The following is an 18960-nucleotide window of genomic DNA, read 5'->3' as shown; positions in this document are numbered from 1 at the left end:
GGAAAATATCATTCTCTCTTCCTTACTTGGAATTAACATTGTTTAGGAAAACTTTTAAGAAAGTAAATGGACTTTCTGGACAGTGCTGACATTTTTGTCTTTCATCAGTATGACCTTATTCTGAAAGTTCTGAGGTTTTCTTCTACAATGAGGTCTGAAGTTATTTCTTTGAAAATACCCTGTGAATCCAAACATATTACAAGTATTTTACGGGAGAGGTGTATCAGCCTAATTGGAGTTGATGCATACTAATTTCTCTGCTCTTAGCCAAATTGGAGGGAAAATAGCAGTGCTTTGAAAAAATACGCACATGAGAGAATAAATTTGTTATTTTAATTTGGTGCAGAGCGGCATTTTGTGGTTTGTTGTTTTTTAGGGTTTTTTGGGATTTTTTTTTTGTTGTTTTTTTGGGGTTTTTTTAGGGAGCTTCCAGAAATATGTTTAACTGCACAGAAGAAATACCCTGAAACATCTGACTTTGAATAGGACTTTTCTGTATTTATACTTCTGAAAAGCATTTTGTTCTGTACTCTTTGAGTATTTGCTTTTGGATGCACCTTATCTCTGTCAAGTTGTCAGGGTTTACATTGCATACTGGTTATGTGAGTTCAGAAAGATGTCATTCCCTATCTCAGTGCCTTGACTGTGGTCCTACAGAGTTAAAATAAATAAAAATTTCATTCTTCCCAGAGATAATAACTTTTTACTGACCTTAAATATCAATTATTTCTCTGTAAGAGGGCTGTAAAGTTTTAATTTAAAACAAAACAAGCCCCCAAACCCCTTCGTTGTTATCATAGTCCTGTGATTTCAAGAGAAACTACCCTGCGTAATAGACACAGCCTGATGTCCTTACTAAGCAGATGGCAAGGTTGTTTCCTTTCTTCTGACGAATAAGTGTGACAAAGTTAGTGAATTTTAGTTGGGTGTCAAGAAGTTTCCTGAAACAGAAATGAAAATACAAAAAGGAAGTTTCAGAAGGTGAAATGACTGCAGACACGGTAAGATTGTTTCTACCATCGTTAGATCAAATTCTTCCGATGTTTTGGAATTCATTGGTATGTTATCCATCACTGTAATATTTATTCAGCACATAGGACTGGATTAAAATTAATTTAAGGCTTTACATATTATAGTTTATTCTCACTGTTATTTGACTTGTTTGCTGTAATTGGACTCCGTGTTGCTCCAACAACAGCTTCGCTTCCTTGCAGACTGTTTTGATTTTATTTCCTCCACTTCTTGAGCCTTTGGTGAAATGATGAATTTGCACATCAGTGATCTTTTTCAAGATGATGTTTAGTGATATCCCAAGCACAGACATCAAGCAAAAAGAGAACTGTCTTTTTAAGTGCTACACAACCTCTCTAATAGAAAAACAATTGGGAGGTTTACAACCTGTAAAAGCAGGTGCCAGGGGCTCTTTACTATATATACCACATGCAAGTCTGGAGGGTTTTTTGTTTTTTTCTTGTATAAGAGAGAAATGGGAATAAAAGTTGACTGTTAGCATGCTAGCTGGGCTATTGCTCTTGTTTGCTTGTTTGGTTTTTTTAATATATGTGAGCAGCATAGAATGGCAGCAGCAGCCCTTGTCCTGAGTCAGGAATGTTAAAACTGTAGTTGCTGAGGACCAGAGACTTGAGTATGAAAAAGACTAAAGAGGGACGGAATGTGAAAAAGACTAAAGAGGGACTCTTTGCATGTGTGCATCTCTCTGATTGTTTATCAGCATCTCTCCTAATTGTAGCAAAGTTCAGAGCTTTGAAAGGAATTTGAATAATTCTGAGATAAACAATGCTGAAATTCTTTCCTCTTCAGTTTCCTTTTCTTAACCATGTGCGCTGTAAAGCAATCTCTGCTATTGAAGAAGTTTGACAGGTTCACATCCAGCTGTGGAATGTTTTGGAATTTTTTTTTCTTCATTAATTAAGCCAGAACTTTTGGCCCAGTAGTGAGGTTTAAGCTCTGCACCTTGCTAGAATGAAATTGCAGAATGGCTTGGATTGGAAGAGATCTTAAAGATCATCTAGTTCCAACCTCCCTGCCATGGGCAGAGGCACCTTCCTCAAGACCAGGTCACTCAAAACTCTATCTCACCTGGCCTTAAACATTTCCAGGGATGGGGCATCTGCCACTTCTCAGGGTAACTTCTTCCAGTGCCTCACAGCCTCACAGTAAAGAATTTTTTCCTCCTACTTCATCTAAACCTATTCTCTTTCAGTTTGAAACCATTCTCTCTTGTCGTGTCACTACATGCTCTTGTAAAAAACTCCCTCTCCAGATTTCTCATAGGCTCCCTTTAGGTACTGTAAGCCCACAATCAGGTCACCCTGAAGCCTTCTCTTCTCCAGGCTGAACAACTCCAATTTTGTCAGCCTTTCCTCCTAGGAGAGGTGCTCCATCTCTCTAATTGACTTGATGACACTCATCTGGTCCAAAAAAATACAACACCTAATGCATCTGTAATTGTATTTTCACTTGAAAAAATGCAAGAGGGATGCTAGTGACCAGTCAAAATCCCAAATACAGAGTTAAAAAAATAATAATTTAAATTTTTTTTTTCCCATGAAGTCTGAACACTTACCTGAAGTGAGTAGTTGGAGGGGTGAGTGGTGAGCAAGGCAGAAGTGCAGCTGTAAAGCTAATGTTCAGAGACTGTATTTAGGATGACATGATAAAATGACTGTGTGAATTCTAGCAACATCAGAAAATTTGTTGAGGGGAAAGTAATCTATTCTGTTCTGGCAACCATCAGGGTTCAGGCCGTGAGTTTGACTGTTACCCCAGTGTGAGGACTTGTACCCTAAAATCCTGTAGTCCCTTTAGTGCTGTAGCTGGTGTATGTGCATAATGCTTTTTGTGCTATTTCTGCACTTGGTATATCCATTACTGAAGAGTCACAAATTAACAGCATTGGAAATAAGCTCTTGTAATAAAGAAGATGCTAAACAGTGCATTCTTGTCTATGTTGAGGCATTTTTATTTTTATTTTTAAATGGGTTTGTCTGAAATTCAGTTTTCTTTGGGTGGCCCTAGTTAGCACTTAACAGTAGAAGCAGTATTATCTAAAAAATGAAATCAGAAAACAATGCAAGGGTAGCTCAATTAAAGTGTTTTATTTCTCTCTTTCTAAGTGTCAGAAATGAAAACTACGCTGTTGATTGGTTTTTGTGGAGTAACTACATGTACTGCATTACATGGGCTTCTTTCTTAATTTGCTCAGAAAACGCTTTGTGTAGAATACATTGTGTGCTTCACTGTATGCTTGTTGAGTAGCACATTTCTTTGAGTAGATGACAACAGCATTTTGTGATAACGATAGCTGTTCTTGGCAGCTATGACTTGCTACTGCTGTATTCACACCAGTCTGTGCTGAGACTTGCCTCTAAGTCCCTAAATATCTTGGGACTGACCTGCTTATCCTGCTTTTCCTTGGTTTTCATCAGTGTATATCAGGCATGTCCCGTGCTGAGCCACTTTACCTAAGTCTGTGTATTTTCTCAAGCTTAGATTCAAAAGAAAGTGTCTAAAGTGACAGATCTTCTGTATGTAAGTGAAACATGATCTTTTGATGGATTTTTTTTTTTCTGTGTTCATGTGGGGTTTTTTAACTTTAGTGGAGACCTGGGAGGGCTGCTGAGATTAACTGCACTGTACAAAGGCATGACAGAAGCAATATGTGTATATAATTTGAAAAAATCCCCAGTACTTTATAAAATAATTATGTTCATTCTGGTTATAGGGAGTTTTGAAATAAGCAAAAGATGGTATAGCAGCTTAGCTGTCAGGCTACCCAACCCCACATCCAGACTCGAGTGACAAGGAGGACAATCCAGACACCTGAGAGTTAGAAGGATTTATTGCCCTCACCCGGCAGGCTGACCAGGAGGGAGAGGCAGGTTCTGCTGCAAGCGCTGAGTTTGTCTGCCCGTGGAGCAGCGTGTGGCACCAGGCGGAGCAGCAGCGAGTGCCACCTGCGGGAGCTCTGCTGGAACATTTGCGGCTCCCAGAGGCATCATCCTGGGAAAGCACTGCGTTAGGCTGTCTTCTGTCAGCTTGCTGTAGCGCAGCATTAGTCGCTTACGGCTGATCTCGAGCAAAGCTGCGCGTGCGAAAGGGAACGTGCTAAAAAGTGTTTTCAAAAATACTCTTTAAAGGCTCACTTTTACAGAAAGAGAAAGAACAGTGGTTAATTATACTAAGGAATTTCCTACAAACTGCACTTAAATTACTTGAGTTTGAAAGACTTCTGCTGAGCTGAGAAACTGCTGTGATCAGCACAGAGTTAATACATACATGCAGGAAATATATGCATTTCACCAATTAAAGCTGATGTCTTTCTGCTTAGGCTTTGAGCATATGCTTCACAAGGGTATTTGGGGAGTGTCAGTCAAGGTTTTGATCTCTCTTCCTTCTCCCAGGAGACCCTGTGGGGAGTTTTCCTCTTTGTTTCACTTGGCACAGTAAGCAGTATATGCTGTTTTAAGTCAGGAGCCTTGCAACACGGTTGGACACAGGCCAAATGTTGAGTATGGCTCATCTTTTCAAGAAGTCCTACACAAAGTTTGAAGGAGAAAATACTGCATCTCATTGCTTTCTGGACCTCATATCCTGTGCTACTTTGTAAAAAACACGCTGTCTTGACTTGCAGTCTGAAACACAGTGATTAGCTGAACTTGATCATTTAGTGGGTTTGGAAAACACTAGCCAGAGCCTTGGAATAGCACTGGGAATGGATTCAGAACTATGGGAGAGACGGGAAGAGGGAGAAGATGTATGCATAGCAGTTAAACCACAGAGGAGCCAGACAGCTCATTCCTTACACTAGAACATTTCTGATGTTTTTCACATTCAAACATGGTGAATTACAGTAAACCAGAATGAAAGTGACAAGGGGATTCTGTGATTAGGTCTTCACCGCTGGCAAAAAAATTATGTATTTTGGTTTGCAGTTGCAGTATGGATGATTAGCTCCAGAAATGAGGCAAAGGATGCTGTAGATTTAATGCTTTGAAGAAGTGGGCAGGAGAGAGAGTGATGTTACCGTGACTTTCATCAATGGGCAAATGTGTAAAGGGGGTTTTGCTCCTTCTTGCCAGTATAGATCAGAGGGTTTTGTTTGGACCAGCTCATCACTTGCTGCATTTGTTTTCAGTGCTACTGCCTTTCTGTGGAAAAGAAAGTGAAAGGGTGACCTGGTTTGGGAAAATAAGCAAAATGTATAACATCTTACCAAAAAACCCTACAAAACCCAAACCCAAACTCCAACAACACTTCCCAAAGCTGGAACATTTTGGTATGTGTTGATGTGCAGAGGGCAAAAAGAATGGAAGATTTTTGTGGGACATTGAAGGAAAAGATTGTTGGAGAAGGGAAGCTCACACCCACATCCAGAGGGCTGCTGGAAGGGCATGAAAGGAGCCACTAGAATCCTGTGTAATTTTGAAGGAATAACTATTAACTTGAAATAACACTTGAATCTTAAACAGGTACTGCCATATTGCTTAAAAAGGCTGAGGGGTGGTGGATAAGAGCAGCAATGAGGCTTGGTTTATGTCCTCATAACTGCTGTCCTTTACATCAATGTTATTTAGTGTTTCTTTCAGTGTCACTTCTTGGTTCATGTGAAAGAATTGTGTTAGTGTTAGCATATAAACTTGCTTTTATGGCTTATGTGACCTGGGATCAAAGCTGTTCTCGTGGGGCTCAGAGCAGCAATGCATCTGCTCCAGAAGGGATTTTGTAGGCAAACAAATGGCAAAAACTAGATCAAGGACAGATGTCCTTATTCTCTAACAAAGATATATGCAGTGTTTAACAGCCAAATGCCAGTCTGAGTGTGTTGATATAAGTATGAATTTTACCATAGCTATCCTTGGAGTTTGGAGCTCATTGTGAAACTTGAGAATTTGAATGCTGGTTTTGGAGTTCTGTGAGTTGTTTTGCTTTCAGAAATGCAACATCCAATACCATTCATCCAAGAAGTGTGGCCGTCTCTTCAGGCAGTCTCTGGGCATCTAATTGTCCTTATTTGTTTACAAAATATTTCATGTTGAAAAACCTACTAATACCTATTTTCTTGCTACCACTCTTGCACCCCTTTTTTTAATTTTTTTTTTAATTGCAGCAGGAAGCCTTCATTCAGATACTGTTTAAAATTAAACCAGCAGATAGCTTTTCTGTTAACAGAATAATATGTAATGTAGAACTTGAGGACTTTGGTTTTTTTTATATATATGCTTATGTGTCTAGAAAGCACTGGCTATTTAATCTGTAAAAGGCTGCATTTAAAATTGTAATACATTATTGTGAGGGAACATATATTTTGATTGTGAATTAAGTGGCCACAGCAGAATCTTAATAGTAATGCTGATTGTGCCTCTGGAAGATGGGGGGAAAATGCAGTGTCTGTTATTGACAAGTGACTGTATTTGACAAGTTTTTGAAAAAATCCAAGCAACTTTCTTGAATGTGATCACTTACAGCTATTTGGAACAGATGTAGACTAGGGGCAAGGGGCTGGACATGTAGGAGGAGGTTCAGGGTAGATTTTGGTTAGTGATGATCGTTGTTCAACATAAATACATTGTTGGACTCCATAGTTACAACTGCAAACAATCCCAGGATGAACAATAGTCTCTTTCAAGCTGCTTGATGCTTTTTGGAGAATACAGCAATAAATTGCTGAAAGAAAAAAATGGAACAGAAGTCTTCTCTCCAATGAAAATTTGTCCATGAAAGTTTCAAAGTAGAAATTGTGATGATTAACAGTGATTTTGAGTAATTGGAAACACTGACTGGTGGTTTTCTTTGATTTTTTTGGTGGTTTCTTTTTTTTCTTTCTAAAGTACAGTTAATTAGAGAGACAAGAAATATATTTGTGAAACACAAGTAATCAATATTTTTTGTAAGCATGCTTTTTTAAAAGTATTTTTGGCCACCCATGTGCTATAAATTTGAATGTTTTACTAATTCACCTATAGCACACTACTACTTTAGATGCTGTATTTAAAGGATCTTATGATTTTCGTAACGTTAAAGCTGATTTACAGTTTTTAGTAGCTCAGGATTTTAAAGGCAAATCAATCTACTGGAAGGAACAACAAATTTCTTGAAGTAGGACCTCCCAGTATGCCTGTTTGGGTGGCCCTAGCTGATTATGGCCCATGAAAATGCATGGTCATACATCTGAATATTTTTGGTTGCTGTTAAATAGTTTTGCTTAACTGAGAAATGTAAACAGTATAGCTGTGTTTATTCATAAATTATCAATGCATATGTATTTCAAGTTCTTTTACTGGGCTGTTCTGTAAAAAAGTGCACTAAGTGATAGGTAGCAGCTTTGACTGATGAATTCAAAAATACGAGGTACCCTGTGGGCTACTAGAATAGCTGAGCCTCAGATTCAGAGACAATTAAAACTATTTCAACTATTATGTTGCAAGCGTATTTGGAAGGGTCCAACAGGAACATTTTTATAAGGCACTTAATTTGATAGACCTTTAAATTATTGCAAACTTTGGGATTCTACTACTACTAAGATTATCTGGATAAGCGGAAATTATATGTATAGAAAGTGAGCAAGCTTTACTCCTTTTTACACTTACTAGCAATCTTGTGCTCCAAATGCAGCTTCTCTACTGTATTTTACATGAGTCCAGCTTGGCCTTACTGCAGAGAGAGAGAGAGGTTTAGTTTCCTAGTCTAATGAATAGTATTTGTCAGAGATTTCCTTCCTAGATTAAAAGGAATTTGTAAATAAATTTATTTGTAAATAAAGGAATGCTCACCATTGACTTCTGTTTTTTTGGCAATTCAAAACTTGGTGTGTTACAGAAAACAACAGCAGAGTTCTGTATTTCTTCTTTTTAAAAAATTTTAAAGTATATTCTGCAATTTCTAGTAATAGCATGGAACTGGTTTGCATTAATGAGACAGAATATATGAATTTGTGTACTTCTAGTAAGTCATAAAGTACTGTTTTGTGTCATGTTACTGGACCTCAGTTTTTAGATGTAATGTTTTTAATTGACAATGAATTGCAAAAATGGTGAAGACAGTCATGTTTGCACCTGGTTGTACTATTCTGGTACAAATAATCTCCTGTAAGATTTAGAAAAAGCAGCAACAAATTTCAGACTGTTTCATTGCTGAAAACCATTGCAGACAATGAAAGGAATACTTGAGGAAATTTTCTTCATGGAGGGTTTTTCAAGCACTGAAACAAGCTGCCTGGGGAAGAGGTGGAATCACCATCCTTGGAGATATTTAAAAGACAGGTAGATGTGGCACTTAGGGACCTGGTTTAATGGTGGATTTGGCAGTGTCATTTTAACAGCTGGACTCAGTGATTTTAGTGTTCTGAAGATGCACTTTTGTAGGCACAGGTTCACTTTGTTCAACCTGTTATAACTATGTTAAGCCTCTGTTGCTATCACTTTTTGTAATGCAAAGCTGCTAAACTGGTAAGTCTGTAGAAAACCATTAGTGGGACCGTAGTTTTTAAAATTGCCATGGATTATCCAAAGGAGCTCTTGAAACAGAGTTGTAGCTGTGGCAGGTCTGAACCTGTTCAATAAATACCTTGGTTTGTGTGCAGTAATTGAATGATCCAGCTTTCAAGCTACTATTCCATTATTAAAAATGACAAGGTCGTTCAACGCCCATTTGAATCCCACTTGGTTTTGTGCCTGGAATGATAGGTCATGCTCCATAGCAAGGGATAAGCACAGGAACTCCATTAAATGCAGAGGAATGACTGTTGGGGCGTGTCTTACTTGCAGTAAAATTGCTTTCTGGTACTGAGTTTTGATAATACAAAAGCAAGGCTATCACTTCCTTGGAAAGCCAAGTAGAAAATGCTGACCTACTTTAGACAAGAAAAAATTTGACTTATGTAAATAAAAATCAGGGCAAAAGAGGCAAGAAAAAAAGTCTTTTTTTCTTGCTTGCATTTAACATCTCTACAAAATGTCAGTAAAGAAACCCAAAATTATTTCTGGGATTACTGATTTTAATTTTTTATGTCATTAACATATCAGTGAGTGACTCTGTGAGCATTTTCATGGTGAGGTTTACTTACATATTTATTTCAAATCTTTGCAAATCAAACCAACCAAAACCAGAAAAGAAATGTGTGGATATCATGTTTTTCCATTTTAAGCATATAAGCATACAGTTTCCTTAATAAGTGGTATGGAATTTTTTATTCAGTATGTAAGATTTACAGAAAACTTTTCTTGTATTTTAAAATTAATCACAGAAAGTAAGTATAGTATTTATTGATGAAATTTCTTGTGTCAAATACAGTGTGTAATTAACTAGTTCCTGTCAACTTTACTAGCTAATCATTGGATAACTGGAATTTGATTCATAAACTGGTGCAATGTTCAGACAGTATGTAGTGCGTCATTGAATGCAGAGGGTTAGACATGAGCTTGCCAAGCTTTAGAATTAGTTGGTGTATTTATTCTAGCCTACTGTTTAGTGATGATAAGCATAGATAATTAAATCTGAGTAGTCTGTTTGAAGAACAAATTTATGTTTTTAATTGCCTTCTGGTGAGTTCTGTTGAAGTTGTAAAGGTCCGGCGGGGTCCGGCCGCCTGGCCCCAACGAGCTCCCGGGGCTTCGGGAGACCTCGGGGGCCTCACCTGGCCCAAGCTCTCAGCCCTCCCGGCTGTTCAGCTCTGTCCAGAGGCGGCTGCGGTCAGCCTCGGTGTTCCCAGGGTCGCTCCTTTGGAGCGGCAGGGACCACGCGGCGGAGGCGGGTGCCTCCCGGGCAGGAACGCCGTGGAGTCGCTGGTCGCTTCCCGTGATAAAGAGAGTGCTACGAGTTGAGAGTCCGCAGTGTGCAGTTTATTCAGGAGAAGCGGCGCGGGGGAGGCACACTGGGGGCTCTCGGGTGGGGCGGTCCACGCAGCTGCCGGGCGCAGAACCCGGCGGGGCTGGGGTCGCGGCCACACCACGCCGAGAGAACAAAGGGAAGGGGTTTTTAGGGGGAAATACGGGGTTTCCCGGGGAGGAACAGCAGGGGCGGAGCCAACGGGGCTCCGGGACAACATGAGGGACAAGCGGGGGAGCAAATGAAATATAAGTAGGGAGGGGATTACAAGCAACTCATGGGGAAAGCCCGGCAGCAGAACATTCTAGTGTGGGCAAGCAGCGGGGGCGGTGATAGGGGCGGGGAAGCAAACCTTAAACCAATAAGCTTAGGAAAACTTTCCAGGGGAGGGAGAGAGCGGTTTACGGCCCGGCCTCCTCCGAGTCCCAGGCGATGGCATCCTCGGCAGCGTCCCCGTGGATTACGCCGACCGCCGGCCTCGGGGACTCGGGATCCGCAGCATCGGGCCGCCGCACCCCCACATTCTGTTTTACAGCAGATTTATAAAGGAGTTTGGAGACCCCTAGATGTTTATAGTTGTTTAAACGTCTATTGTGGGCATACTTGTTTGTTCAGTTTGTGGCACTGTCCAACTGTTTATGAACTCATAAACCCAGACCTTCAGGTGGATAAGTGTTATAATTATTAATTTGGGGGAGTTAGAGAAGATGTTTAGCTAGCTCACAGTCTTCAGTATATGTACTGTTGTGTGGATAAGACATCTATGTTAAGGACAAAATAATTCCTGAGTGAGACCTGGTGTATTTTTATTGAATGGAGATGAATTGGCTGACCTAGAAAATCATGTGCAGAATTTCCATCAGCTAAATAGAAATTAATTTCTACCCTAAGATATGCTAGTGGATTGTAGCCTCACATGTGTTTAACGTTTCTAAGAATTTTACATATTGGTGAATTAAATATGACAAATATACTTGCCCTGGATAACACCTGAAATACTATTTTGTGACTTAAGCTGCTTAAGAAATCCTGTGAATTTTGTATAGTTTGGTTGTAATGTAAACCTAAGCCCTTTATTGGATGATGGGGCAGAAATGTTTTCATTTTATGTCTGATGATAAGAGTCAAAACAACCCATAAGTATTTGAAAGCAAAGTAATTTAAGAAGAAAGGGGAAAAAAAGACCATTTATTGGAGTTCAGTCTCAGTTCTGCTGCAGGGTTATCCAGGGAAGTCTACCAGAACTCTGGATCTGATGGCTGTCTAGAAATCTGCATGCAAATCAGCTCTTTGCCTCAGTGTTGACAGAAACGAGATGATTCCTTCATTAGGAATTAAGGCTGTACTGCTAACACTTCCAATAGTGTGCACTCTGTATGGTTCTGTACACAGCACTGAGCTGTGTGAATTCTGTGTGAATTGTCAGCTGAGGTGAAGTCCCTGCCCCACTTGGCACACAAACTCCTTCAGGCAGAGAATCCTCCTCGTTCTGATTTGTCTCTTCTGGGTGCATCTCATCTGTTCTCGAGGCTTTCATTATGTGAAATGGAGTGTCAGTGCTGCTGGTGATGGAAAAATTTTCAGATGCTAAAAAGAAGGATACAAAATCCCAGTCAGTATGTGGTGGTCATGTTGACCATCAGCCAGTACCACAGAGGGTACGTAAGGTTGCTGTAAGAGGAGACAGGCTCACTGCCTTCCTGAGAAGCCTTTTCTTCTCTGCCCACTGCTGTGCTGGAAGAAATACTGGTGCTGTACAGCATAGTAAAGCTTTAAATCAGTGGGATTTTCTCTTTGATGCAGGCTGATGTGACCCTCTGGATGGTCACTCCATGGTTAATTTCAGCAGTACCTGAATGTAAACAGCTCTTCCATCCCAGTTCATAGACCTCTCACTAGAAATTAATTGAGGAAAAAAGATTATGAAATTAAAGACAGAAGTTCACCAGATGTAATTAGTGCTTTCAGGTATGAGAGGATCCTTGTGCCTGCCTACCTGGTAGTACATCCAACCAAGACTCTACTGAATGGTACAGCAGTTAATCCCAAGATTTTCACCTGTTTACACTTCTTACATACAAACACAGAAATTATGGAAGCTGAAAACCCATCCTTCACAGGGACCATGGAGCAGGGGAGTGCCTTACTGAAATGTGCTGGTTTTGATGGAGAACTCTTTCTTTGCTTTGTGTCCATTAGGTTTTACTGAGCCTGTGTCTGCAGAAATGCCACATAAAACACCGGGTGGTACAGAGCCTGTGCCCAGAAGTGAAGGTTAGTAGTTTACTTTGATTTTTTTTGACTGTTTAAAAAAAAAAACTATTGGAATTCTGTGAAGAATTTTTTCAAGTCAAAAACTGAGTTTCCCTTACTGACCTTAAATTAAGGGAGTGCTGAATTAGTATTATATACACATGTTTATCTGGACAGCAGGAAATTTTCACTTGCTTTTGTGTAACATCTCCATCCCTCTCTAGCCCATCATCCATGCTAGTACTGAAATATATAATGAAGGGGGGAGGACAAGTGCACAGTTAGGATTTCATCATTGGAGAAGATGTTTTGTCCTGTTTGCTGAAGAGATCTTGTTAACTGAAGCCAGTTTTTTGTATGGGATACTTGAGTCTCACAGAACCAAAGCTGACATTTAAGATGTGGGATGATTGATACAAGGTGATTTTCGCTATGCATGGTTTCCACTAAATCAGTGGAATCTTGAAATGCTCAGTCAGGCAATTTTTTTTCTTCTTGAGGTCTATTACTTTTAAATTCCCACATCTGAAGATGGTACTCTGGTACTTGGTTTCAGAGAAAATTGGTTCTTTGAAAACAATTGTAATCCTGCTAATTTGATTCCTTCCTCAGAATGGCTGCTAGATGTGTCATTAAAATATTTTATAAAAATTTGCTCATTCATGTGAAGATTGTGAGGTTTTTCTGATATTATTGTGTCAAAACCTATAATAGCTCTTGTATATCCTTGCTTTCCAGATCATTGTTGTCCTCACACAAGGGCTGTATTAATTAAAATGTGTGTTTTAGTTTGACTAAAGCTTACAACTCAGGCTGGTTCATTCTATGCCTCAAGACAGAAATCTCAAAATTTAGTTTTAAATAATTTCATGGCTTTTGAACCTCAGTTTTGGCATTTGAAAGGTGTGGAGGAACATGCTGCAGTAATAATTTCAAGAAGTACCTCAATAATAGCAGAAAAGGTGTTTCTCTCCATGGAAGGGTTATTAAATTATGCTTAACTGCAGAAGGCCTTTTAAAATTTACTGTAAAGCTTAACACATGTTCCTGGGAGAGCTCTCAACACAAGAGAAGCAATTGCAGTGAGTCTTTTAAATACTTCACCCTCTCTGATTCACCCCCTTGTGTTGTGTGTTGCCCTTATAAATAAATACTTATGCTCAAAGCATTGTGGTGAGTCCACTTACAGCAAAAGCCTGTGATAAATTACAGATAATTAAAACTATGAGATTCAGAAAAATCTTCATTTTCAAATTGCAGCTATTGCATTCTGTTGCTATAAAAGCTCATAGTAATGTCTTCTAATGATACAAAATCATTAGTGCTGGAAGTAAATGAGAGTTTTTGTTGGTTTATTGTCATAAATACTTTGAAAGTTATGATAATTTTTGCTGAAGAAAATGCTCAAATATATATGCCTGTGGCTGCTGTAGGATGCATTCACAAGATAAGCTTTCATAGTTAGTGTTTTATCATATACATCTCTATTTACCTAGCATTTATACAGTTAACTAGTGTGTAGGAATGTTTCACTGGTATGACTGAGTCAGAATTGAGAAGTGAGTGTTTCATTTCTCATTATTAAAATATCAATGCTCCTTATGTGCATAAACATTTATGTGAACTTTTGTAATTATTTCCAGAAATCTTATCATCTCATTACTACTTGTTTTTTTTTCCAAAGAAATATTCTTGCAGTCACTGGTTAAAAGAAAAGAAAAAAGTGTCTTTGTTGCTGCAAATTTCTAACAGTTATCCTCTTATGTTTATCAGGGTCAAGTTGGGTTGAACAAAGTGTTGACAAGTAACTGATTATCTGGAAACTTTGAAAAAGCCAGTGTTGCTTTAACCTAGCAGTGCCCCTCCCTGCCCCTGACCCACTGCTCCACATACACCAGTCAAGCCACCAAGCACACAGGCGCAGACAATTGAGAAAGGAGTTTCCTGTAATTAACTTACTGTAACTTAGTCCTTGACTCGAGAGTCCCCAGTGGGTGGGCAGACTATTTGCTTTTCTGCCACCTCTTATGTCAAACCTTTTAGAGTCAACAGTTGTATTTATAAATGTCACTGCTTGCTTTGTGCTATGGGGGAAAAACCCAGGACCTGGAGATTTGGTTGTTGCAAAGGTGGAAGTGTGTGCATATCACACAGGGAAAAATACTTTTCCCGAAGCTTGTGTAGCTATCAAGGAGTGGTAGACAAACAAATTAAAACAAAAAACTCCTACCATGATCCACGTAACTATTTCTTAACTGTTTTCCTTTGGCAAATCTATTCTATTCTATTTACAATGGATGCATTTAGAACAATGTACTATGTCAATACCAGGAAGTGGATTGAGTGTGTTTCTGTTTTAGCTTGCGAAGGAATTAGCATTTGTTCTGCTTGTGTTTGCTGAAAAGTCCCTCTTAAACTTGTAGTATATTAACCACTGGAAATTAGGCTGGGACAGGAGTACCCCACCCACTGCACAGATTCCTCCTCTCACCTCTAGAAAGGCTGCTGTGATTCACGGTGGCTGCTCGTGATAGTATCTGGAGCTGGGCAGTTACTTATTTGCAAAAACGTAGGGAAATGATTGTCGACTTTTTCATTGCAAATTATCTGTGTTAGAGGATTAAAACTTCTCTTAAATAGCTTAACAAAATTTTGATGATGGTAAATATTTTCCATAAAGCACAAGTGTTTCATCCTGTGGATAGCAGATTAATTTTTTGTCATACCTATGAACAGCTATTCATAACATAGCTAGGCTTGCTTCTAAGAAACCTGATGAGATTTGCCTTAGTATCCATTTGGAGACTCCCAGACTCAAAGTTTTTGGGATATCAGTCAAGTGCTACCTTAGCAGTAGCTTTATGCAAAACAGTTAGAAAATGTGTATGTATGTAGGAACCTTTATTCAGTTTCTCCAGTCAGATTTACTGGTTGTTTTGCTGCGCCTTAAGAGTAGACCTATTTGAAGAAGATGTGAGGAAGTTAAACTCCTACAAACTCTTCTTCCTTTCCCTTGTCCCACACCAACCCTTTTCATTAAGAGTCATGACTTCCCACAGCTGGATCTTACTGGATCTTACTGACTTCATGGTTCACACTTGCATCCTGAAGGAAACAAATGTTACACCTGGACTTTATATAAACAGCCACTGACAAATCCCTGTGGACAGCAAGCTTATGTCATTGCATGATATCCTACGGCAACAAGCAGTGGTTTTCCTTGCATTGTGTACCTGATGGCACTAGTGGGAGCCTACCAGCTGTTTCTGTTGCTGTTTGTGATAAAACTCATTCTGTTTTATAACTCCTCTGACTTACATTTGCATGCTATTTCTGCTATAATACACAACACTGCATAGGAAAATCATGCAAGGGCAGCCCAATGGATCATACAATTCAAATGCAGCGAAGAAAATAGCATCAGTAGTTCTACCTCCAAATTTTGCTAAGGGTGATTCTTTCATGGCAGGAATGCCCAGGGTATGGTCCTACAGGTTAGTAAATGCTGCGTGCTGCCTTTTTTCCCAGTGCTGTGTGGGCTCTCATGTTCATGGAGAAAGTTGTTGTTACACTTTATTATTACTACACCCCTTTTAAAGAAACACAGTAAATGGGAAAATGAAGCATCTTATCTAAAGCTTTTTCAGATCTTAGATGCATGTGAAGTCATAGACAATTATGGTAATAGTGCACTTGTTGGGCTGAGATGGGCACAATACCATCTGTGTGCTGACATTGGATGGGAGAGATGGAACAAAAAAAGGCCTTGGCTATTTATGCAGAAGATGGGGTATGTTGTGAATTTTAAAAAATCGCGTGAGTTGAAAGGGAGACCAGAAAAGGCAGCTCCAAATAAATGAGCTGTGAACCAAGGAAAGGCCTTTAGCTGAAAATGGTTGGAAGCTAGAAGAATGCTGGGGTAAACATAGTACATGCTTGTTATATATATTCTCACTGTCTCCAGTAATATAATCTTCCTGGTTATTATTCCTTGGTTACTATTCATAGCCTCATTTTGCAGCAGCATTTAATGCCCCCAAAATCATATTTTGATGGAGGAGGAAGTGTCTGCATAAAGACAATATCTGAAATTCTTAACCCTAGTGTTTATAAAAGGAGGTGATGAAGCCAAAGTAGATTTGATATCTGTTTGGAAATGGGAGAAATGCAAAGTGGAAGGGTGATGAAATTGGATATTCTGTTTCTGACTCCTCACTAAATTGTTGGTCTCCTGTGCACACTGCAAGAGAGTGGCACATCTTTCTTTGAAAAAGGGGTTGTAGACTGTTGTCATAATGCATAATGACTCTTGTCATAACTCTGGAAATTTGGGAGAGCCTCCAGTCTGTGAAAGTTGAGCGCTAGCAGCAGCCAAAGCAATTTGCTTTCCTGCAGCCAGTCTGTGTGCAGCCGCTGTGGTGTGCAGCACAGCTCATGTTCCCTGGTGGTGCATGAGGCATTAAACCACAACCTTGAATCAACTGGCTGTTTTCCTGAAAGCACTTTGATGAACTGCCTTAGTCACTGAGCCATGCTGGCTGGGTCCTGCTTTCTTTCTCAGGCTGAAACTGGACAGGCTTCTAAACTTCCTCACTGAGTGAAGAGGAGGAGGAGCTGGTGGCTGTCTTGATCTAGGGCAGTGAAGGGCAGTGAGAAGTAGACTGTTGTGGTAAAAGACTGTTCTGGACATTGCGAAATGTTTGAGAACAGTAAAGCCTGCACCTCATCAGAAGTGAAGATTCAGTTGCTGTAATGTAATGGTGATTAAGTCACTGATTACAAAGGTTGGGCTATTAACAAGTAGAATAACTTGTTCTTCAAACGCCAAGCACTTTCCCTGGTGTCCTAACTGGCTGGTATCCTGCCAAAGATCAGTGTTCCAGTCATCCATGAATTATGAAAAGTTTATGTGGTCTGAACTGCTTAAACTTGAGACTTGGAAAACTATGGAGGGTTTTTTTTAATATATTGATGATCCCATTTTCAAAGACTTACTAATTCTTAGTTCTCAAGCAATTAAGAAGTGTAGCACTTGTTTGATGAATTTTTTTGCTTTTGTATCAATACATTGCACATGATATAAAATTATGTGTGTCACGTTTTACACATAATATGCACATATTAAATAACCAACTGGGGATAGTTCAAAATAGGGAGACTAAATGTGGCTTGCATGAAGTAGGCAAATGTGATGCATCTCGTTGAAAAACAACTAGTTTCTTTAAAGCCCTTCTGAATCCTAATGGTCTTAATTTATTTCTAAATTGATGTTTCAAACTGAGAGAAATCTAAAACTATTCAAGCATTCCTGGAGGAGCAAATGTTCCTTGCTAAAGAAAAGAAAGAAGTGGTATACTAACTTTCTGTGTATTGAAGTGTAAATTTCCTCTTCCTATCAGGAATGATAAACAGTGTCTAGTTATTTAATTTACTGATAATTTTGAGCTTAGCTGTGCATATAAAATGCTTGAAAGCAAATTATTGATTGAGCACCCCTTGATAAATGGCAGGTTTTATTTTTGTGTAATGCTTAGCATCTGTCTTGCTTACCATCTCAAAAATGTGCTGCTGATCCTAAAAAAGCTATTGCAGGTTTAAATTCTCTTTTTCTGTTTAAAAATAATCTGAGTACCATAATAGTTTTTGGAGAAAGCCCCAACTGTAGGTTACAATACTGTAGATTTAGCTGTGTGTGACCTGGACTAAAAATATAAATGTACTATTCTGTGATTACAAATGTTAGCAGTATGTTTTGCATCTGCTTTTTCTAGGTAGGGAATGATAACTATTGTTTCTCTTAAGCTTTCTTTATTGGGAAGACTTTGTCACCAAACACAACAGTTATCTGCAATAATTGGAACAGCCTAAAAAGACAGTTATAATGAAAATTGTCCTGTTTGAAATGCTGATTTACAGTAGTTTCCTTTGCCAGTTTCATCATGGCTTTGTTTGGGTTTTTTTAGTGGTGGTGGTGATGGTGATTTGACGTGGTTTTCTTTAGTATCATGTATTCCATGTTATCGTGTGGAAACAAAATCCACATTGCTGCCAACTGCACAAGATTAATATACAGAAAATGAGCAATAGTAACAGTTAATCTATCTGTCAGTGTTAATATTGGATTTTACTTATCCTAATAGGGTGCAAAATACATTGAAGTTCTGTCAAGTCAAAAGTTTCTTAAATGTAAATCAGCTTTCATCCCAACAACTGTGCTTTTTCTCCCTTTTGGAATTTTTGCCATATTTTGCCTTGCTGCTTTATTCAAGAGACATGCCAGAAATCTGTTTTCAGATTCATTGATTCCACCTCCTTCCCAGCCATATTTCTTCCAAAGCAACTTAAAGGACACTGAAGGGTAAGAGACAAAAATGGGTTACTCGCTACCAGTTAAAGTGAGCTGCAACTCTTAAGATAAATGAGATTGTCAAGGTTACATTCTTTCATCTTGGGCTGACCACATCCTTAAAACCAAAATATCCGAAGTAGTTGAAATAAAGATACAAAAACATTTTGTTGTTTGAGTTGCAGCAGCACAGGTATCTCCCAGTTATTTACCACTTCATTCTGAAGAATTTTGACAGGTGTTGTATATTTGGCAAATATAAACCTGCTAATAGTAAGAATCACTGTTTTTTTGTTGTTGAGTTACACAGTTATATGTGTGGCAGTAATTTCAAACCATGCCACTGACAGTAGAATTGGGCTGAGGGGCCTCGATATCCTGAATTTAAATTTGAGAGATTAATATAAACAGAGAAAAGCTTAGTTGTTATGTTTTGCTTTTTTAATTGGCTCCCTGCAGTTTTATTTAGCTTAAAACAGGGGGGGAATGCTGCTTGCTGATAAACCTGAAGGGGA

The 18960-nt window shown here is 39.0% G+C and overlaps 1 protein-coding gene across 3 annotated transcripts in view; it reads left to right on the top strand.

Annotated features, from left to right (window-relative positions):
- PLEKHG1 (pleckstrin homology and RhoGEF domain containing G1) overlaps positions 1-18960 on the top strand; it is a 139083-nt gene that overhangs the window by 37698 nt on the left and 82425 nt on the right. For all 3 annotated transcript variants that reach the window (XM_085055845.1, XM_085055843.1, XM_085055844.1), the window contains one exon: positions 12046-12120. In XM_085055845.1, coding sequence (XP_084911971.1) covers positions 12046-12120 — 75 coding nt within the window. The remainder of the gene's footprint in view (positions 1-12045; positions 12121-18960) is intronic.

Source organism: Lichenostomus cassidix, chromosome 3 (assembly GCF_008360975.1).
Source record: "Lichenostomus cassidix isolate B80296 chromosome 3, HeHo_3.0, whole genome shotgun sequence".
Lineage (NCBI taxonomy): Eukaryota > Metazoa > Chordata > Aves > Passeriformes > Meliphagidae > Lichenostomus > Lichenostomus cassidix.
Note: the sequence above shows the minus strand (reverse complement) of the source record. Positions and strands in the feature narration are given on the sequence as shown.